The following is a 23,784-nucleotide window of genomic DNA, read 5'->3' as shown; positions in this document are numbered from 1 at the left end:
TTTTTAACTGATTTTGAGTTTTTACGTAATTTTGCCGGTTTGATGTATTTTAACTTGTTTGGCATTTTTAACTTTTCGAAGTTTTAAGCTATTTGGACGTTTCAATTCCATTTTGTTTTCATGTTTCAGACAACCATCGAAGGTAAATTAACCAGTGTTTAGCCCTAGTGGTCCTCTGATTGATCCTATCTTAGTTTTCATTTTTATTCATTCTTCTTCAAATTTATTTCAATGCAAGGTTAGAACATAGATTCTGTCATACGTGATCTACGTGAATAAAATCATGAAAATTAGTTGAAAGTTTGAGTTCAGCTCTAGGGCCAAACACTGGAGAACTAGTGCCATAGCTGACACACTTACCCTTGTTTGCAGGCATTTTAGTAAATTTAAAGCCATTTTGGAGACTTTACGGTCGTTTTGGCTTGACCAAGGGATGAGCCACATCTAAATCTCAATTTTAGATGGTTGAAAAACCTCTGGCTAGCAAATCAATCTATACGAGAAATATTTTTTATTTCTTGCCTCAAAATACATCTACTTGGAGAGCGGTCCACATTTTTACAGGAAATATTCAAAATCTCCATAAATCTTCTTTCTATCTCTTAGATAGAGTCGTTCCCCTCAAGCTTGACAGCTGTATTCTTCTGTATTATAGATTGGTGGGCCACGAGTTTATGGGATCGCTCAAAATGGGTGACATTCAAGAAAAGATTGAAAACCGCTGCCATATATTTTTTTCAGTTTTCCGAATAAAAATTTACCATACAAAAACAATAGAATCGTATAGCATAAAATCTATTTTGAAGCAACCATAAATTTTTAATTGCCAACAAGATAAAAATACAATAGAACATCAGAATAAAAATATTATAGAACTAAATAACGCACTAGAATATATGGTAAACGAGACTTTTACACTATTTTTTTCCTTGATTTGTTTTCCGTCGATCTTGTTTTCCGTGCTGAGCACCAATGCTACCGACGCCAGGAAGGCAGCTCCCACACCTGTACCCTACCTATCGACTCATCAACTCATGAACCGGGGACTTCCCTTCCGAAGGAAGGCGTGATCAGAGATGTTATGCCTCAGAACATCCCGACGGCGCCGACTGGTATTGAACCCAGGCCTGCTGGAGTGAGAGGTAAAAACCGCTAACCACTACACCACCGGCGCCGCTTAGACTTTTACACTAGCAAAAGGTGGTTGTTAGTTACCGTAACCATAAAAAATCATTTTTTCTCGAACAAATTTAATTTCATGACAACACATTTGTTGGTTTTTTTAATGTTAAAATTTTTGATAACTTAGATTTTATTGTAAACCAGTTGTTTTGACAGTTTTACCAGTTACCATACATACCATACAGTTAAACCCAAGTAACTGCCAAGGCTTGACGAAACTCATCAAACTCCTCAAACTCACTTGAGGTTTTAAAATACTCTTGCCTTCCCGAAAGCGAGGGAGAGCGAACACACACAAGATGATTTGACATGAGGTGTGCTTTTCGAGGTTCCGGATGATTTTTGTTGTTGCAGGCAACAAGCTCAGAGTTTAGCCCAGAGCGAGAGTAAGAGCGTGTGCAAGAAAACATGAAAATGAATGGCAGAAAACCTCACTCCCGTTATATCCCCCTTCGCTAAAAAGCAGTGAGGCTCGGTGGAATGATTTGTGAGTACAGAAAAATGCTACGCTCGGCTCATTTCAGACTCGTGAGTGAGGTTCCATCAAGCCTGTCACCAAGTCCGTTAATTGTTAATCGCCCTTTTTGCAATATAAAGTTGATGTAAGGCTTCCGAATTTTATATTGCAAAAAGGGTAATTATGGGATTTGTTGGTTACTTGGGCAATGGGGTTACTCGTCAACAATAGAATGTATTGTTGTAAGGATCCTGGTAAGGCCTCCAAAAATTCTGACTTATACGCCAGACGACGAGAGTCGTCTGTCAGAACTCAGATCGGTTTGCCCTGCTAGCTGTTTGTCCAACCCTACAGCAGAATCCACCTCCAATGATGTGCTAAACCTTCAACCAACTTCCCAATATCCTTTCCAATAAATTCTCCCCAAATTCGGTTTGATTAGCGTAATAAGTTCAATTTTAATTCACTAATTTGAAACGAAAAGCATAGTGTTTATTGAGACAAAAACAATAAAATGTTTTTTTTTGTACTTCCATTCATGCAATATGTTTATCTCCAAAGTCTATTTGTTAAGATTGATATCTGTATTGTAACTATTAAAACATTTCCCTCACCCTACCTTTTCCTAACTGTAACGTCATTCCATGTATCTGGTCCCTAAACGTGAGTCAACCTGGGATTAAATCCCCTCTCCCCTTTCTTCCCCTACTACTATTAACTGTCTTCCCTACTGGAGGTGGAATGTGTTCGTGTGGGTACTAAAGAGATGGTTCAGGTACTTACAGCGTCCGTCGATCGTTGGATTACCTTTCCCCAGCCACGGAGTGGGTTGGTGGTGGACGCCGTCGTCGCTCGTCGATCACGGGTGTCTCGACTATCGCCACGTGTGTCCGGACGATGCGAGCCGGTGGATTACCGACTCCGATGACCGGGCGGTGAGTGCGAAAGGGCGACTTGGATGCCAAAACAGCGTTCTATAACACCAGGAAGGGGACTCCCGGCTTCCTTAGGGCGACGGAGGTGAGCTAGGATCGGATCAGGACTGGTTCTTGAGTTTTACCCGGGACGTGAGTCTGGACGATTCACTCTGGCAGTGGCTAACTTTCCCCAGACAGACGCGGATTGTGGCAACCACGTGGTAACGGGTGGTGCTCGCGAGGCCGAACTTTCCTTTCCGATGACCACGCACTCTGAGGTTATTCTTAGCGGCACGCAGCCACGAGACGAAGTATAAACCCAGGGGATCGCCCCAGTCCGATCAACAGCACATGGATAGCTTTGGGTGCTGTTTTAGCTACTTCAAGATGGCGGCAGCTCACACCAGCGGCCCGATAAATCTGTCGCCAATATCCCAACAATGGACGCGACCACGTATGGTGACTCGCGTAGTTTCAATTTTATGGTTGCGCTTCCTTTTTAGAAGTTTCTAAACCCACGTTTTTATTTTTTTTTACAAATTTCCAATTAAACACGACTCACGATTTTATATTAGCTTTTTATTTAATGTCAACAAGTTAGACTATTTAAATGTTTTTTCACAATCACTTAGACTTGATTTCGATTAGCTTCTAGATACACTTTGAAAATTTTTGATTTACGACTTTACAATTCGGCGGTCTGAACGGGAAAGCTGGAGTCGGTGCTCTTTCCGTGATCAGAAGCCTATTTTTCCAAATTTCATTTTTTTTTCCGGTTCTATCGAGCTTGATTCCAAATATTCGTATTAAAATTTTCTTTAAGGTCTGATCAATTAAATGACATGCTACTCCCCTTAATACCATCATTACCTACTGATTCGAGCACTTTGGTTGCCTATTTCTAAGGCGCAAATTAATTCCACAAATAGGGTTCTTAATGAAAGGTGGACTGTAAGTCCGTTTCATTGTATGTTATTGATATTTAATTTTAATTTTATGGTTTTTATTCGAGTCTCAAGCCAAAAAAAAAAACACACGCTGAAAACGAATTTAAGATTTAAGCACTTCAAATGAAGATATTAGAGTATCGTAAAACGGGGTATCTTTGATAATGCGGGTAGCTTTGATAGTATAATATAAAGATTAAATTTACTCGCTGCGTTTTTTTCCAAATTAGAAACATTGATTCCACATTGAACCTTATGGGTTTTCCGTTGATATCGTATCTAGTTTTTATGTAGTACGTCTAACATATTCTACAAACATATTTAAAAACAATTTTCGTGTTTTTCGCCTGTTTGAAAAAGCACTCAAACCATTACTTATGAAGTGTATTTCTGATATAGCCATAACAAATTCATTATTGTGTTATTATTGCTTATGAGGTCCCAGAAAGTCAATTTCTGACAATAAAAAATTCCGGAGGACACCAGATCTCCAGGTTTCTTGCATGTTTTAGTCATTTAGCATCAAACAAAATTTTAGTAAATTAAAATATCATTAACCTCTCTTGGGTTATATTTTAATTTTTAAAAAGCTCAAACTTTCGGGCCTCTAAATTATGTCCGATTGAGCCCAAATTTTGTACAGGATCTTTTTTCGTGGCAATACACATTTTACAAACGGTCGGTTTTGGAAATTAGAGATGACAATTTTCAGTGACACCGTAATGTCCAAACAGTTTGCTCTATTTCAATACACGAAAAAACCCATATTGTAGGGTATTCGACAGTTTTTCAGAAACCGGAAGCCGTCATCTTGGCTTCCAAAATGACGTCGAACAACGATTTCCCGCCCCTACACGTCATCCCTGTTCCAAAAATATGCATATTGTTGTCTATTTGCCAGTTTTTTACGAACAGGAAGACGCCATCTTGTATTCCTAAATGGCGTGACTCACCGATTTCCAGCCTCTACACGTCGCCCCATTTCGAAAATACCTATATTGTAGGGTATTCAACGGTTTTTCACAAACCGGAAGCCACCATCTTGTATTCCTAAATGGCGTGACTCATCGATTTCCGGCCTCTACATGTCGTTCCGGTTCCGAAAATATGTACAAATATCCCACTCGAAGTACACTTCCAAGTTTGTTTTTGGTCAAATCTATTCCTCAGAAAACACAACGCTATTTACCGTAGGGTAAGTTTTTGTTCAATTTGATGCACATAAATAAAGCGTTAAATGGATTATAAATCGTGTAAAGTTCTGAAACATTTTTAAAAATATTGCAAATATTGTATACCATAATTGTAAACAACATTGCTTACAAGTTGCTCATTTAAGTGAAATGAAATACAAGTTTCAGTTAATGAATGTTAACATCATAATAAAAATTCAGATTATTTTTGCTGTGTATGTAAATCATCGTGAAGTTTTTCGGTTAATATAAAAAATGTCAACATTAAATAAACACAATAAACATTTTTATATATTTTTTAAGGCATATAACGAACGTCTGAAGCAGGGGGAGAAGATATAGCATGGGATTTATCTTAAGATAATAATTTCGTTGACCCAACCAAAATTGGCTCTATGACTGGAAGTAGGGGAATTCACGTATTCAGCAGCGTTAATAACTGTTTGAAGGGATGTCAAATCGATTAGCGGTCTTGAACAAAGGGGTTCAGCATAGTTTTTGTAATCTAAATCTCACGTCTGCTCAAATTAGAGATATTTTTGAATTTTTGGCTAACAAGTAATACATTAGTGATACGATTTTGCCAGTCTTCCTTTTAAAACTCTTTTTGGCACTCAGTGCCTTCTTTTTGTAACTAAACTATCAGTGCCTAAAAGTTCAACTTTTCAACACTTACTATTTATAATGTTTTACGAAACGCATGCAGTTTTTCAGTCTTCTCATTCAACTAAAGAATACCTTAAACATCCATCTTGAAGGGTTGTTGGACAAAAGTTCTAAGGAAAAATGGTCAAAATACAAAAGGTCGAAGGACAAAAGGTCGGGTGGACAAAAAGTCGAATCAAATTTATAGGGACAAAATGTCGAATGGGCAGTAGGTAGAATGTACAAAAGGGTGAATAGACAAAAGGTCAAAAGACAAAAGGTCGAAAGACGAAAGGTTGAAACACAAAAGGTCGAACAACAAAAGGTTGAAAGACAAAAAGTTGAAAGACAAAAGATCGAATAGATTCAAGGAACAAAAAAGGTACGTACGCTCCCCAACAGAATCTTAACACTAGAGTTAAGACTTGATCTTTATGAAAACTGCTATATTCTCCGTAACCCGGTAAGATAATTCCATCAGAACGGGATTCGAATCCAGTGCATTAAACAAATTGCAATATCGCCAAAGGTGCACTTCGTTTTGGGGAAATTGGAGCAAATCGAATTCTTCACTTTAAAACTCATCACGAAATGTTTGCTTCCATCATGGATCGACCAATGAACAAAGTACACTGAACAATAGCTGCTATAGAATATAGAGACGATCACGTGGTACAACTACCGCTGTTAGTTTCAGCAACATCCGAGAACAAACTGTATCCTTCTTCATGATACGATCAACTTTAAATGGTCGTTTTAAACCTTCTTAAATACTCATACTACTTTTGAGTAAACAGTACGAAACATATTTGGATACCTTTTTTCCATCAACAAATTTGGCACCTTGATATTTCATTTGACCTTTTATCCCTGCAACCATTTGTCCTTCGACCTATTTTATTTCGACCTTTTGTCCCTTACCTTATGTGAAATTATTGGAACATAAAAGTATGATGCGCGAAGGGGCTGACAAAATCGGGTCATTACTGTAATTCTATTCCGTTTTCCATACGTTTTCCCAAACAAACTTTAAAGTTCTTCCGAAATGCAGATCATAACCAAATGCGTTCAAATTTAGCACTGTTGTTGGAGACCTCAATGCACATCGAAAGAGCAGTGGGAAGCAGAGAGTTGTAAAGTTGACCCTCCCTAATGAGCAGTTCTTTGGCAGGTAAAAGATATTGAACATTTCAATTGAAAATGATCGAAAGTTATTTATATCACTTGGAGTTAACTTCTTCCTTGTAACGTGAAAAGTTCTTTGCCAGACTCCAACTTATAATGTTCGACAATCCTTTCGAACTTTTATCCATTCGACATTTGTCAATTTCGCCCTTTTGTCCCTTATAATTTTATTCGACCATTTGTCTATTCAACCTCTCGACCCTTTATATTTTGTTCGATTTTCGGTCCATTCGACATTTTTTTCCATTAGACCCTCTGTTCATTCAACCTTTTATCCATTTCGACCTTTTGTCCATTCGACCTTTTGTCTACTTAGATCGTTTGCTCATTCAACCTTTTGTCCATTTCGCCATTTGGTCCATTCGACCATTTGCCAGTCACCTTTTTGAAAATCTTTTCTAATGTTCTACGAAACCCATGCACTTTTTTAGTGGTCTTATTGCACCTTACGTTAAACATTCATTTTGATGATGAATAAGAAATATTTTGAATTACGGTTATGTGAAATTATTGAGAGATAAAAGTCTGATGCGCTGACAAAATCGGGTCATTATTGTATCTCAGTAAAATTTGTTTGCTGAAAGTTTGGCTGTGCGGATCTCGGTAAAAATGGCCGAGATTCAGCAAACGAAATTATGTGTGTGTGACAAATGTGTAGACTTCAAAGAGGTCAACAACAGTATTACAAAAATGTTCAAAGCCATTGAACCGGAATCAGCATTATTGCCGCTGCGTTTTACTGCAACAATGTAACTAGTATTCTGCCTCATTTTTCAATAAAAGTCACTTATCGGCCTGCTAAAAATAAATCCAATCAACGTAAAAGGCATCCATTTGTCATGAAAATTAATACCCATTTTTCACATGCCAATTATTTCGCTGAGGCTGCTACCGAGAAAGTCGAAGTAGATCAATTACACTGCGCACATTTTCCCCGAACCCACGGACCCAGCAAACGAAATTGAGCATCAAGTTACTTACCGTATTCCGCAGCTCGATCTGCCGATTGTCGACCGTGGTGTTCCGGTAGCTATCGTAGTTGAATGGCCTTGAGATGATGTAGCCGATGAATTTCGCCAGGACACGCATCGTCGTCGTCGATTCCGGCCGTACCTGTTGTTGCGAGGAGAAACGAGGAAACATCAGTGAAACCAAGCCCTAAGCAAACAATCGCGTGAAATGATAGCATAAAGTATCCGACCAGATGATGATGTTTACTGCTGGACTCGAGGGTTTTGCGTGGCATGTGCTGTTAGTTACTATAGGGAGAAGGTGATTTCGCACAAAACCAGGAAGCTATCCGGAGGTGGAGGACTGTTTTCCGGTCCACCTTGGACCACAAATGTTGTAGCAAAAAAGAAGGAGAAAAGGAAATTGAAAATAATATTTGGCCCTTTCTTTGGTTTCACGATGAGGTGTTGCTGCGTGGTGTGAGAAAAGATCGATAAGAGTTCAATGGTTTTTGCTCGTTGGTTTTTTTTTGCGACATGAATTAACTGACAATATTCAGTGGTTCTCATAGACATAGTAGAACAATTGACTCTTTTTTAAGATTGTAGTGCGATAAAGGGTAAGCCTTAGTACATCTAACGTCAGGTGTTCTTCGTATACTTTAACAACTGTTAATTGAGTGCTCTATTAAATTAACTATATTTATAATATAAACCTGAATATATGGTAAGATCTAACCCTTCTTACTTATTTAAATTTCGACAATAACATTCAAATTCGCGTTCAAAATAATATGGTTAGATGTGTCATAATACATATACAATTGTGGCCCATTTATTCCAGGACACAGATCATGATCTAAGATCTAAGATCTGGGTATTTTCGGAACGGGGACGACGCGTAGATGCTGAAAATTGATATTCGAGGCCATTTTTGAATCCAATATGGCGGCCATCGGGTTTCAGAAAAAGTGTCAAATGCCCTAAATTATGGAAATTTTCGGAACGAATACGACACGAACATGCCGAAAATTGATGTCCGGTGTAGTTTTGGATTCCAATATGGCGGCCATCGGGTTTCAAAAAAGTTTCAAATACCCTACGATCTGGGTATTTTCGGAACGGGGATGACGGACGCGTAGATGCCGAAATAGATATTCGACACCATATGTAGAGCATTTGACACTTCTTATGAAATCGGAATGGGGTCGGTCTTCGATTTCCCCGATTAAAAAAATACTCACATTGGTCGGTATTTGACAGTAGGGTCTGTATCCACATTAATTCCGACAGCTTCAAATCACTGTAACTTTTGAAATATTGCACGTAGGAGTGAAAAAATTCGCTTAGGTATAGCTGGGAGTCATTGAAGAAAAAGACTATGATTGGTGTTTACATTCCATGTTTAGTGTTCAAGATGGCGACGAATGAAAAACACGTGCGCTAGCGGATTTTGTACGGACGTAATGCAAATCCTGGCTTGCCAGTACGGGAACTTGCAAACCAATTGGATTTAACTAAATCTACTGTTCACGGTGTGCTGAAATCATTTTCGGAACGTTTGGCGGTCGAGAAGCTGAGAAGTGATAAAAACATTGGACGTGCTGATCCTGTCATGGACCGAAAGGTGAAGAGGATATTGAAGGAAAACCCGAATCTCTCTGTTCGAACGGTGGCGCGTAAAATAGGAATGTCACCTGGTTTTGTCCAAAAGTCAAAACAGCATTTGGGGCTGAACACGCATCAAGTAAATCAAGTTTCAAATCGCAACAACAAACTGAATTTGACAGCAAAATCACGGAATCGACGTTTGTACTGCGAATAGTCGACGAAGTTTTCATGCCTTGTTATGGACGATGAATCTTATGTCCTGGAAGATTTCAAGCAGCTTCCAGGGCTGGCTCTCTATTCTACTACAGTGCCTTTCCGTTTTTGGCAACATATGATTTTTGTCTTCTTCACTTTCTAGAAAACCCATCGAATGCTTAAATCCATATTTCTGATATCACTAGACCCCTCTTTAAGGATCCATATCTACTTGGAATTTCATGAAAAATTCCCTAGCAAGCGCTAGCACAAATTCGAAGAAAGAATTAGTTGATGAAGTCGTGTTGCCATAAACGGAAAAGCACTGTAGGGCCAAAAATGCTAGAGCTGAGTATTTCAGGACGAAGACGGCATCGATATTTCCTAAAAAATAACTTATTTGGCAAGCAATTTGCACATGTGGCCGAAAGATTAACTCTTTCGTCTCTACAGGCACAATAAACAAGGAGATTTACCAGAAAAAGTGCCTGCACTTCCAACAAATTTGGACAAAGACGACCACCACGGTATCTGCGGAGTCTGTACAAACCCTAATGGATTAAGTTAAGCGCAAAGTTCGAAAATGTTATGCAAATATCGAATAACTGTTTTGACTGCGGGAATTTTTTAATCATATCTTATGAATCTGAAATAAACATTTCGCGTTTGGCTTTCAACGTTAGCAGTTCAGCTCGTGCCATGTTCTGTGTGTGCATTTTGTCTTTCCTTTGTTTGTGCGTGCTGGCGTTCCGCCCAGGGATGCCAGATGATTTTTTCAAAAGTCTGTATGAGTGTCAAAAAATCAGTCAATATTTCAAAGGGGCTTAATTGCATTTGTAAACAATGTCTTTAGCCATCGATTTCTCGCGAATAAAAGCATACTCATGATGATTAATGACACTAGCAGATAGAAGAATGTTTCCTTTACCAGCTAGTATTGTTAATTTGAAGGGATGGGCTTTTATTTGCGAGAAATCGATAGCTCAAGCCATTTTTTACAAAAGCAATGACGCCCCTATGAAATGTTAGCACTGAAATATGTATGTATTGTATTATATGTATGTACACTAGAAAAAATCGCCGCATTGCTGATTACGTATTTCCCAGAGTTGATAATAGAAGAGTTACGCAGCTTGCAACACTGATGTCGATCAATGGACATTGTTTTATTTTGGCAACCTTTGTTTTTGTTTACACCTCGGATGACTTCACATGGGCTGTGAAAGTTTCCTCTAGTTTCGATAACAATACTTCCAATGCAACATAGCCAGTTTGTCTACTATGCTCGATAGGTAGACGGTTTGACAGTTCGATAGGTAGATGCTGGTTTCAGTCTGCGTAACTCTTCTATTATCAACTCTGGTATTTCCCACATATATATTGTGGCTATAAAATTGCTCGCCACACACTAAACTGAATAAATAAGCATTTTTGTACTTAAAAAGTGCGTTTATGTTTTATTTTTTAATTTTTATTCCTAGTAGAAAAAATACAAAGTTATAACTTAAAAAGAATTTTGCTGTTTAAAATCACGAGATTTAAAAATATAAATATCCCATTCAAGGTCCATGTACCGAACCATCGTAATAAAGTGAAAACGTAAAAAAGTAACAAATGAAAAATTGTCGACCATAGGCATGTGGGTAAGGCTAGAAAAAGGGAAAATCTATTATATCAAATATCAAATAATAACGGTGCCGGTGGTGTAGTGGTAAGCGTGATTACCTCTCACCCCAGCAGGCCTGGGTTCAATCCCAGTCGGCGCCGCCGGGATGTTCTAAGGCATAACATCTCTGATCACGCCTTCCTTCGGATGGGAAGTAAAGCCGTTGGTCCCCGGTTCATGAGTTGATGGGTCGATAGGTAGGGTCCAGGTGTGGGAGCTGCCTTCCTGGCACGTCGGTAGCATTGGTGCTCAGCACGGAAAACAAGATCGACGGAAAAAACAAAACCAAAGGAAAAAATATCAAATAAATGAGAAACGATCAGAACTTCAATCATTTAAATTTGTCGAACCTCTGTGGTGTTGAGTGCTTGGCACTGAAGGCCCAAACGCAATGTGGGCGGAAGCGGAACGGAAACGGAAAGTTTGACAATTGTCACAAATGCCATCAAGATGCCTAACCGAAGTCGATTTGATTCTAATTAGTTTTCAATCCGACAAGTAGGCTTACTCTGATCGGGCTTTTCCGCTGCCGCTATCGTTCCGCTTCCGCTGTCATTGCGCTTGGGCCTTGATGAAGTCTGCAAGTAGTAGACGAAATACGCGTATCTGTCAAAAGATAAGCAATTCAAGACCAACAATTGAAATGGCCTTAACTCCATTTTGTAAACAAACCTTGCAATGTCATTTTCTCGCGAACCGAAGTCCGAAAAGGCAAACCAACATAATGAACTGGTAGGGGAAATTCTCCTCTACCCGATTGTGGTTTAGGTTTGCGAATGAAGGTTTCGGTTCGCGAGAAAATGGCCTTACAAGGTTTTTTCACTAAATGGAGTTAAGGCCATTTCAATTGTTGGTCTTGAATTATAACGGAATTTAAAGGAAATAAACCAACCCACTCAAAGCTCTTCAGATCAGAACTTACCGAACAGATGTTATTATTTAGTCTTATCATATATGTTGCTTTAAAAATAGTCGAAAAGCTGTTCATAATCATAACAGTACAGTCGAATTTCGTTCGTTGGGCTATCTTTAAGTGGGCTACGATTTAGTTGAGCTCCCGTTAGATGGGCTGTAGCCTACCTAAATCGAAGTCAAACGTCATTTCTGACAATGCTGATTCATTTTCGAGGGGCTCATGGATGAACAAGTATCCAATTGCTTAAGGATTGTAATGATAATAATCAATCGGTGTATCCCTCAACCCAGCTCAGTCCAACTAACTAAAGTTTTTCATTTAGTGGACTATAGGTTTAGCCCAACGAGCGAAAGTAGACTGTACCATAAACATAACAAGATGCACACACTATACGAATAAGTTTGTTTATTTTATGTTAATTTTCAGGAACCAATTAGTAAAAATCTGTACAAAATCTGTATTAAGTTTCAAATATCTGTATAATGTATGTAGTCTGTATTGGGTATGTACGAGACTTCAAAAATTTGTATAAATACAGATTTATCTGTATATCTGGCACCGCTGGTTCCGCCTCCCGGACGAATGTTGTCATCGTCGTGTTTGTGCGTTGAGGTTGTCTTTCAGAAATGCAATCGAAGTGTGCCGTGGCCGCTATTAGACGCGTGGGTTTTCGGTCGCTGGAGTTTTCGGTTCTGATTTCGGCGTTGGTCGCGAGTTGATTCGGCCGGTGAGGAGCTGGTGGTGCGTCTTACATACAGTGTACTGGCGAACTGAAGCCGTTGTGCCGCGAGTTATTGGTTATGGAGCAGCTAGAGCGTATTTCGTGGTTGATGGGGTTTGCGCTGCTGTGTGAGAACCGAAAGGCGAGAGTGCTGTTTTTAACACCGGTTGAAGAAGTAGCGGCAGGATATCTATTAGAGCTCTTCGAAATCATCGTGTCATGGATTCCTTTGCAACATATCGGGTGAGATGTTTCCATTATTTTTTTCGTAATCCCATTTTATTGTTAGTCATGTTAGTTAAACATCACACTTTACATTTACATCCTTACATTATTAGTAATTAGAGATAAAAATATATATTTGCTAAATATAACTTTGAAATTTCAGTGTTACATCCTCTTGATATTGTGAGCTGAGGAAACATACACACTTAGAAATAACTACTTTTACACGAGACGTAATCCATATTGGACGTAAATCATAGAACGTAAACAAACATTTCATGTAAAATTAAGTGTTCTCAAACCGAAACATCAACTAGTCGACGAAGACAACGTTTGCTTGAATTGATTTTCACGTTTCTTTCAACTGATTCTTATGTCAAAAGGCCCGCTTACATGTGTCGGTCTCAGGGAACCGAAATTTACATGACTTTTCAGTAGTGTGTATAGCTGCATCTTACTATATGTAAAATAATCATTGTTTCCATTGTAGTATATCAACTTTTTTATATATATATATAAATTTATATTCATCATTTCATATTTAATGTTCTGATATATTTAATTTCTCCATTACGTATATTTTTATTATATAAATAAATACTGGGTTGGCAGGGAGCATCAGAGCATCATTTGACCTGGAACTGGAGGATGGAGTGGTATGACAACCGGAGTCTAGGAGGGAATAAACACTATCATTTTCTTTATCCTACCTATTCGATTGTGGTGATGTGAATTCTACTTCAACAGTTTCAGTGACATTGACGCACCCTTCTTTACAAACCATCGTGTAGGAAGCTTAATAAGTGTTGCGAATTGCGTTATTCGATTTGTTGGATCGTATCGTTGGAAGGAGATTCTTAAATTCCCGTGGATTTCGTGTAAGTGTCTCTGCTTACGGGTTCGCACCTGCTTTTTTGGCCCTTCATACAGCGATATTGTGAATTCAGATCGGTAGCTCAAATTGATCATGCTTATTAAGTGGAGCTGCATACAAGACAAGATCTTTGAAGGGATGGTGGTTCATACATTACATACATACATATCTTATGAATCTGAAATAAACATATAATGCGAAATTTGTGTTTTACTTAAATTTTTATGTGTCCAGATTATTGTGGATACAGACCTTATTTCCCACTCTTGGTGAACTAAAGCTGCCATCCTAGATTTTAAAATGGCGTCAAACATCTGTTTCTCTAGACGTTACTGGGATTTCTAAAATATCCATATTGATAGGTATTTGACAGTATTTCCCTCTGTTCTGTAATCAGAAGTCACCATCTTGGATTTAAAGATGGCGTCTGTCATTGATTTTCGGGACCTACGTGTCATCCCCGTTCCGAAAATTCTCATATTTTAGGGTATTTTACACTTTTCCTCAAACCGGAAGCCGCCATCTCGGATTTCAAAATGGCCTCAGATACACTGGAACCTCCATTTACGAACCAAACCGGGGGCTCGTTAATCGAATTAGTGCGTAAAAAAACTCGTTATTTGCGATTTATTTCGTAAAAAGAGCTTTTTGAAAACATTATCAAATAGATGGCGGCATTCGGTTAATGAAAAACTGGAAAATACTTTCAATACCCCACAATATGGATATTTTTGGAATCAGGGTGACGTGAAGAAACTGGAAATTTATGTCTGAAACCATTTTGAAATTCAATATGGCGGCATCGGGTTCACGAAAAACTGGAAAATATTTTCAATATTTTTGGAATCCGAGTGACGTGTAGGGATCGGAAATCCATGCATGACGCCATTTTGAAATCCAAGATGGCGGCATTAAGTTCATGAAAAACTAGTAGCTGCCATCTTTGAATGGCGTCACGTCAAAAGTACATAGGTTCAAACGTTGAGTTTAAATTTTAAACAAATAAATAATGAAAAAAGTACTGGGATGTGCTAAGAAGATTTTAAAAGTTGATTTGTAGAACATCGGAGGTCATACGAGGTTTTAAGCGCAAGTAGGATTGACATTTGAAACAAGTTAAATGGAGTTTTGACAAAATATCCTACGAATTTTATAGATACGAAGCTTTCAAGGCGGTGCTGTTGAACATTGATGGGTAAGCTGGCTTTGAAATTGGATATTAAGCCTTTACAAATTTCCATAACCTTTCTATAGAATAAAGGAAGCTCAAATGATCTTAAAGAATTTTCTTGAAAACTGGTCATTTGCACTTTTTATTGAAGCCTTTGATTTAGTTATTAGGATTTAAGTATAGAAATCTTCTAGGGTTATCCCCTCTTAGGTTTTCCAATGAGTTCACAAAACTCAGATCTATAATTGATCTCTTCTTATGCTTATCTGATTTATTGTCATATCTTGCCTCAAAAGTTATCCATTTCAAAGTACGAAACATAACAAAATAAAGTTGAAAATGTTAGGCAAGGCACACAATTTTTTTTGGCATACTTGTCAAAAAAAGAAAGTCTACGTGGACATTAGAGTGATGCAAAATTTGAAATTTTCGCTCCACAATACTTAAACGATTCCAAATCGGATCCTGACTAACCTCTCAAAATTTGAACCCATTTGGTGAGAAACTGAGATGGCACAAACCACTTGAAGTTTGTATGGGAATTACTATGGTAAAACCAAGATTTTTGTTCATGTCTATCTAATAATTCACAATATCGATCTGCTTCAATAGCTTTCAACTGTACTTGTAGGAAATTTTTGATTAAATGCAAGGATCGAAATTTATCAATGGTTCTATGTGCTGATGTCTTATGATCGTGCTCAATCAACTGCTCAGCAGGCAACATTGGTGTTTCTGGGGCGTTGAATAGGACACGTAAATCATGGCTACTATGTCACATTACAAAATACAGTGTTGCCTACAGAGCAGCTGCTTGATCATGTCATAAGTTTACCAATCTCTTAAATAATTAATAACTTTTTCTTGTCTCGTTTTACATAGAAACAATATTCAGCAAAGTTGTAGCTGAGGAAATTTTATATAAGAATGGCTATCGAAATGTTTTGCAGCTCAATATGGAAAAAAGACTAGAAGGCAATGAACAAAAAGTTGAGATTTCCTATAGTAATTTACATGCAAACTTCAAATGGCTTGTGCGAAGTCTGTTTCTAACCAAATGAGTTGTAACTTTGGGAGGCTAATCAGGACCCGATTTGAAACCATTTAAGCTCTGTGGAGCGAAAAAGTCAAATTTTGCATTAGTCTAGTGGACATCAAGAGAGGTGGGAAGGGGTCGATCATATGTCCACGCTTGTCCACGGAGAGGGAGGGGAGTCAAACATCATGCCTTTCTGTCCACGTGGTACATGAATGGCCCGAAAATAGGTTGTAAAAACATACCAACTAGAACTATATAACTTATAGTATAAGCACATTTGTTTATCATTCTATGAGTAGCCTTCCCAGGATTTCGAAGAACGTTATGCAGTCATCCGAAAAGAAAGCCTACATATGACCACATTCATACCATGTATCTATCCGCAGGCAATCGCTTTGTTCTATCAGCACCGTGCTAACCATATTTCTCTTTAAGCACCGTTCCCAAATGGATTCATTCAATTATGAAGGATATACCTCCTGGAAATTAAATTCCCACCCTTTAGCTTACCGGAGCACACGGCTTTGGGATGGCAGGGTGAACTTGGGCATCTCTAGTCGTCGGGATCGAAATGTGTACCTAACGTATTTATGTTACATAGTTGCGTTCTGTGCTTGGGTAGGATAGCAATTTAAAACGGTAAATGGTTACATACAAACCCGGTACGCTAGAATATGCTAATAATGAAATAAATGGCGACTGCGGAGGGAAGGGTTTCGGCGCGGGTTGGCTTTACTGCGTGTGGTGCAGTAGCGGGGGTGTATATTAAGGAAGCAAAGGCACGTCCTAAGGGTTAACCCCTAACGATAAGCGTTGTTGCGTAAAGGGAAAGCCGGAGATAATTGCCACGTCGAATTGGAACTACGGTTGCTTCCTGCGAAAAGGGTTCAGTTGATACGTGGTTTGCCCGTTAAAGTATGTTGTGACTGAAAGAAACTCATCAGCGAAATCGACCGAAATACAGTTGAATTGTTTATTTGTTAACAATTTTGGGTTCCACGTTTCAACCGCAATCGGCTTCACACATTGCAAAGGGTTTCGAAAGACTAATTACATTTTTCACCTCATTTTGATAAATGTTTACCTTTCTTGAAACAACGTTTTTCCAATTTGTCTCAAAATAGATTGAATTTAAGCCTAATTGACGGCATTGGGTCTATAATCGAATCACGCAATAATGCTTGTCCGTTGCAGCGTAATGAATGCCCTTCCGAGCATTACATTCTCACATTAACCATGATAATACCGGAGGCCCTCATCAGTCGCAAGCGTAATAGCGATTGATTGAAACGCAGTCTATGCTGGAGGTAACAGGCTCAACGGTTCAATTTCCGAGCCGGGTGAAGACTTCTTTTTAATTAGCCCAGGACATAGGATCACACAGCAACTGTAAGTTGAAAACAGCACTTGTTTCATTGGGAACGGATTAAATCAGAAAGAAGAAGATGACGAAGGATAGTAATGCCTGCCTACTAGACTGCCAATGAATGTATGGGAAAAATTTGACCATCAAATTTCGCTAACAAACCATGTACAAAATGTTTATTGCCTCGAAAAATGACCCCATGCAAAATTTGAGCTCAATCGGACATGATTTAGGGGTGGCGCAAACGCGTCAAAGTTTGACTTTATTCACTCTCAAAAATCTTCCAAGGGGGGGGGGGGGGGGGTACATGAAATTTCGGAAATCAAAAAAAAAATATTGATGCCAAATGTCTTAAAAATGCATGAAACGTCGAGATTTGGTGTTATCTCGAAAAAAAATTTTCTTTCAAAAATCGACTTTCTGGGTGATGAGTCAGCTTCTAAAACAGTTCACAATTGTCTCCAACCTGCTTATATATCGAATTAAACCACCATTTAGGATCTAATACGAAATAATTCACTAGGGTGGTCCAATTATTCTTCATTAGGGTGGTCCAAAAATCAAAATAGGTATGAAAAAACCATTACTTTTTACCAAACGCATGTATCTGAAAATATCATCATGTTGTGTTTTGGAATTTTTAAGAATCCAAACTTCAAAACATTTGATGATATTACTTTTTAGTATCTGAGACCACGTAAAATAGAAGCATAGACAGACATAAATCGTAGAATATTTCCGAAAATTGTACAGGACAACCGTTAGTGCTGTTTAGTTTACAGTACAATCTGACGAAAGTACAATGACTTTTTAACATATCCACCTAATACGGGACAACCCTTTATATGTGTTTCTTTTAAATTCCTACCCTATAGAGGTGCTAAAAAAGTACCCGCATAAAGCATATTGTTTATCTGGCTTCCTTTTGGGTATTAATTAAAAAACACACACTAACAGTGTTCTCCTACAGGCAAGCAACGGTCCAAGTACTTATTTCTACGTAAACTTTTCTACTTTGGCTTTTTCTACCTATGCTTTAGTATAAAAAAGGATGCGATCTGAGGATGTATGATCAATCAGTAGTGCGTTTAAAGAAGACAACAAGCAGAGAACTGATAGAGAATAGTACGACAGTTTGTTAAAAATGGTTGACATTTGGCTATTTGGAGAATATCTGCCATCGTTCGGCCATTCTGTTAACTTGCCGACGTATAGTGAAGTTTTTCGTAAATATATGTTTCATTTGCGTGCTGAAAAAAAAAAGTTGTAAGCTTAGTGCCTTCCTAACAATAAAGGAATTAAAGGATGCTTGGAAGAAGAAAAAAACTTAACACATTTGGTAAATGACATAAGCATAAAGAAAAAACTGTTGCTATTTTTCAATACCTGGAAAGCCTTATTAAAATGCAAACTTAGAATGGCTAAGCAAGACGTCGAAAAAAGGAACACATTTCATGGATCATTGCCGAGTTTGTTTGATATCGGGAAGAATTTTAAGGCAAAAACCCGTGAAGAAAAGCAGGCGATGCAATATTTGCAAAAACAGCGGGAACAAGCTCATCTTGAAGAAGAAACTGAGGTTCTCCCTACCAATGAAACCATTTCGTGTAGCGATTTTGAGGAAGAAGGGTCAAGCCAAAGACCGGATCAAATTTGTAGTGCAACCTCAATTGAAACATCATCACAAAACGACAGCCAGGTTGGCTCAGTGTACTCGCCTAGTACATTCGAAAGAGCTTCTCCAAAACCAGGTACGTTGTGATGTTTTACTAATGTTTTTTTTTTTTCTTTTAGATTATACACCTATTACCATCCATATTAATATATTTTGAACGTTCTAGGTTCTCCAAAACCAGCTTTGACACGTAAAGCGCAACTGATACGAGTTGTTACAGTTGAGGTAGCTGCTGCATTGGACCGCTGTAAAATGAGTGATCGAAATGCTGTGTTTATAATGTCATCGATCGCTAAAGCTTTAGGGCACGATGTTTCATCATTATTGTTGAACAAGGAATCTATCAGAATCGCCAGAGCAGGAATTCGCTTACAAATGCAACATGATTTAAAAGCGTCGTTTAAGGAGAGGTTCACTTGGATTTTTTCAAAAAAAATGATTTTTTTTGCATAAAATGAAAGCTACAAGTGTGTAGAATATGTGGCCAAAAGGATTTTACGATCCGAAACATATTTAGCGAGTTATGGCGCTTTGAGTGAACCTTTGTCATGCGCGCTGAGGGACGCAACAAAAACTTTAAACGCGTTTTTCTCGAAACCATATTTTTTATAACAACTTAGAGCATAGGGCTTGAACAAATGATCCGATTTACAATCGGAAAATTGCGCTTTGAAGGATACTATTTTTTGTATGGCTTATACCTAAAATGAAAAAAAAATTGTTAGTTACTATTTTTTAAGCAAGGTCAAAGTGAGAAAAAAGGGGTAAAAAAGCACTAAATTTTCAAATGTCCATAATTTGGTAAATTTTTGTTGGATTTTGTTCTAGTTAGGTATAAGCCATAGGGAATATTATCAACTTTAACCACAATAAAAATTTGTCATTTCAGTTCACCACCAGAGGGTGTGCACTCGAAGTTCTGCAGCAAAACCTGACTGACACTCCTCCACGCGAGCCGCCATTTTGAGCCACCATTTTGTTTTTTTACCTTCACAAAATTTCCAAGTATTCAGGAATAGTGGACAAATATAATTATCGAAACCGGAAGTTCGTATGTCTTTTCATTCTCCTGAAAAAAAATTCCAAAGTTCAACTGTTTTTCAGCCAAATCCAAGTAAACCTCCCCTTAAGCCAGATATAAATTTAACAGTACATTGAGATTCTAAGCTGCTACCTAACATATTACCATCCAAAGCTCTACCAAAAACCGAGCGCTTGGCCATAGTTGTATCAGGCGAAGGCATTAGCAAATTATTGGCTGTTCCACCCATCGAAAACTCTACAGGGGCACAACAAGCAGAAGCGGTGAACAATGCAGTCGTCGAATGGGGGCTTGCGGACAGGTATGATCTTAAATCTTGTATGTTCGCCTCAGAATTCTGACTATTTTATCGTTTGTTTTCAGAATTATGTTTACATCTGCATCAAACACCGGTAGAAAAAAAGGTGCGTGTCAGTACCTGGACAAATTGTTTAAGAGGCAGCTTATAGGCCTCCCTTGTAGACACCACATACATGAACTGCTACTTGGTAAAGCTTTTAAAATTCTGAAATTTGAAACGTCAAAGTCTCCAAATGTTGATATTTTTAAGGAATTCCAATCAAAATGGCACATTTTGGAAAAGACTTCATACCACTCAGGTATGGATGATGATTTTTTAAAAATAGCTATTTCGGAAATAGAAAGATTGGCGTTATTGGAGTTTTATGAAAAACAAATTGGAGAGCAACACCACCGTGGTGATTACCGAGAGGTTCTACAACTTGCCATTTTATATTTGGGTGGAAAAATCGATGAAAAATTACAAATAAGAGCTCCTGGTGCGTTCCACGAATTTTAACTCACTTGCAATATTTGGACAACAGCCTTATCGGACTATGTCTGTTTGACGAAAATGTAGACCTCCCGGTTAAGAAAAAGGTCATCGAAGCCTTACTTCTATCAGGCAAATGCTTTGATTGATACATTTGCATTTAATTTTCTAATGATTTTTTTTTACAGATACTCATAAAAACATTACAGCCAGATCCATTGTTGAATCCAACGATATTTCAAAGATCGAACTACACTCGTTTGTACAAGGCAGAAGTGGTATTGAAAACTTATTCAAAGCTCTCCAAATTCCGAAGTCGTTGCTGAATGTCGATATGGAGCAGTGGAGTAGTTCCATCGAGTTTAAAAATGCCAAAAGACGGGTTCAATGTTTGGAAGTAGTTAATGATAATGCAGAGCGTGGTATAGCATTGATTAAAACATACAATTCAAAACTATCAACGGATGAAGATCAAAAGCAGTGCATTTTACAATCAGTTGAAGATCATCGAACAAATTATAAGAGTACCAGGAAATCTGATTTGGTGTAGCTAATAAGGAAATATATGACAAAGTATAAAACAAGTATTTTTTCATCTTTTCAGGCAAATGTTCCTCTTGTGTAAAACTCATGATTCCCAAAAAAAAAAACAGATTAACGCAATTCAAGATATTTTTACAATTGATTTTAGGAATTTCTGATGAAAAGTTGTGGTTTTTCATATATTTTTGAATTTTTGGACCACCCTAATGAAGAATAATTGGACCACCCTAGTGAATTATTTCGTATTAGATCCTAAATGGTGGTTTAATTCGATATATAAGCAGGTTGGAGACAATTGTGAACAGTTTTAGAAGCCGACTCATCAATCTTCTATATGCCATACAGAACTCATGATTGTATGATTGATAGGTGATATTTTTAGAAATATGAATCCTCAGTAGACGTGTTTTTTTTATCAATGGCAAATGTCACGAACATTTTGGATGGCTCGAGTGACACTTGCCTTTGATAAAAAACACGTCTACTGAGGATTCATATTTCTAAAAATATCATCTATCAATGAAACAGTCATCGGTCGTCATTGAAAAGCAATGCAACTATGTTCTGTCAATCTTATTTAACAACGGGATACAAATGACTACTAGATGAAATGATAGTATTTTCACTATAGTTTCATCATATTGAGGAGCCGTCTGCCCCTTTTTGCCTCTTTGAAGTTTGTGGATGCTTGAAATTTGGCTATTTTTGATATTGCTTATAACATTTTCTGTTTTGCTTCCAGCAAAGTTGTGTTTTTTATTTATTATTAAAAAGTTGCAGATTATTATAGTCATCTAAAACAAATAATTTCGGAAATATTTACAAAAAACGGATTTTTGAGGCCCTTCTATAGAAAAAACGCTTCATAACCCAAAATTGCAAGCAGACATGGCGTCTTCTACAAAGTTTTTAGTTATGAAGCAACCTATAACTTAGCTAAAGTCTTTATATCTCTATCTGGTCAAACTAAAAAGTTAGATTTTGTAGCACCACCTGCGGTAAAGTTTCGAATTAAAACTTAACTTCATTCAATGGGTCTTACCATTTATAAAAACTAGCGCAACTTTGTCGAAGAAAATTATTTTCTATCTCTTAACGTTCTCATTTTAGAGTAATTTTTCGGAGTTGACTTAGGGTTTTCCAGGAAAAAATAACTAACACTAACTTGTTTATTTGAAATTTCTCATGAAAGTCATCTTCTAGAGACTTTTAAAACTATTTAAGACAAATGTTTTATAGCTGGATTTGTTGCCTGTATCTCTTCTAATAAAAAAGATATACCCAAATATAGTAAAAATATGAATAAATTCAAATTGATTTTATACGAGTTTTAAAAATAACATACCTCCATTTTTTTTCATATTATTCAGAATGGCATACGCCCTTTCAAATTCCGTAAAAAACACTTTTTTTTTGTTTGCCTCAACCAGAGATATTAACATTTGAAAAGTACATAATTTTAGTAGAAAAACGTCAATAACTCTTGATTGGGGAAAGATATTGACAAGCTTTGTCCAGCAAAAATTTGCGCTTTCTAAAGATCTAAAAGCTATTTCGAGACACCTTTGCTGAGAAATTTGAAATAAGAAAACTAGAGCAAAATTACTGTTTTTTTTAAGAGCCACCCTAACTCAATTCAAGAAAATAGCTCGTAATCGGCCAATTTAAGAGATACAAAAAAGTTGTTTTGAACAAAGTTATAACTTTGCCGAAGAATGTATACCTTAATTTATTAAAAAAAAAGTTAGATTTTTGATTTTAATGATAATAAGAACCACCCTAGAATTCATTTTTATAAAAATGATGAACTAACTATAAGGAACAACTTTGTAGAAGAGACTTTTAGTCTAAAGTTTTAATTTCAGGCTCAAAACATATCATTACACCTAAATCTGCATTCTGGACCACTGTGCACTGTGCGCCGCTCGGTATATCACATCCTCGGTTCATGCGGTCTCCACTAACATCCTCTGATGATGAATCTTACATACCCCGGTTGGATGTACCCTTGCTTTTAAAACTCATCGGATTCATGGAAAACATTAGTCTAATTCTCTTTAAAACACAGAGAAACTACATTTTAATGTAAAGCACAGCAGTAGCTCGCAAATATACAAAGGGTTCAAATTAGGGCACGAACTTTGAATGTTTCCTTTAGTGCACTGCAATAAAATAAACAGTGCGTCCAGATATTAAGGTGATACGATACGTCACACTTGTTTTGCACATTTGCTCTCCTTTCTATGTGTCAGTGAATTGATTATCATTGATGCTGTAGTGGTGTGAGTGTACGTCATGTAAACGGTAAGAAAAAAGTACTCTAGAGTAAGTTATTTTCACACATCTGGGCAAAATAGTGCAGGAAGCCAAAAGAAGATAAAGTGGGTGATAGTAGTTTCATTTACTTGTGCTCAATTCGTAAGGAATTGAAAATTCGCTTTCTACCGAAAAGTAGGTGAATATGATTATACTCAACGTGATTATACTCAAAG

The 23,784-nt window shown here is 37.5% G+C and overlaps 1 protein-coding gene across 1 annotated transcript in view; it reads right to left on the bottom strand.

The window, feature by feature from the left end:
• Nucleotides 1–23,784, bottom strand: part of dlt (codanin-1 like protein dlt) — a 693,339-nt gene that overhangs the window by 81,350 nt on the left and 588,205 nt on the right. The window contains exon 7 of the mRNA XM_065232866.1: nucleotides 7,508–7,639. Coding sequence (XP_065088938.1) covers nucleotides 7,508–7,639 — 132 coding nt within the window. The remainder of the gene's footprint in view (nucleotides 1–7,507; nucleotides 7,640–23,784) is intronic.

The sequence above is a fragment of the Ochlerotatus camptorhynchus genome, unplaced genomic scaffold (genome assembly GCF_037179485.1).
Source record: "Ochlerotatus camptorhynchus isolate MF236.1 unplaced genomic scaffold, CSIRO-AGI_Acam_v1.1 ptg000379l, whole genome shotgun sequence".
In the NCBI taxonomy this organism is placed as follows: Eukaryota; Metazoa; Arthropoda; class Insecta; order Diptera; family Culicidae; genus Ochlerotatus; species Ochlerotatus camptorhynchus.
Note: the sequence above shows the minus strand (reverse complement) of the source record. Positions and strands in the feature narration are given on the sequence as shown.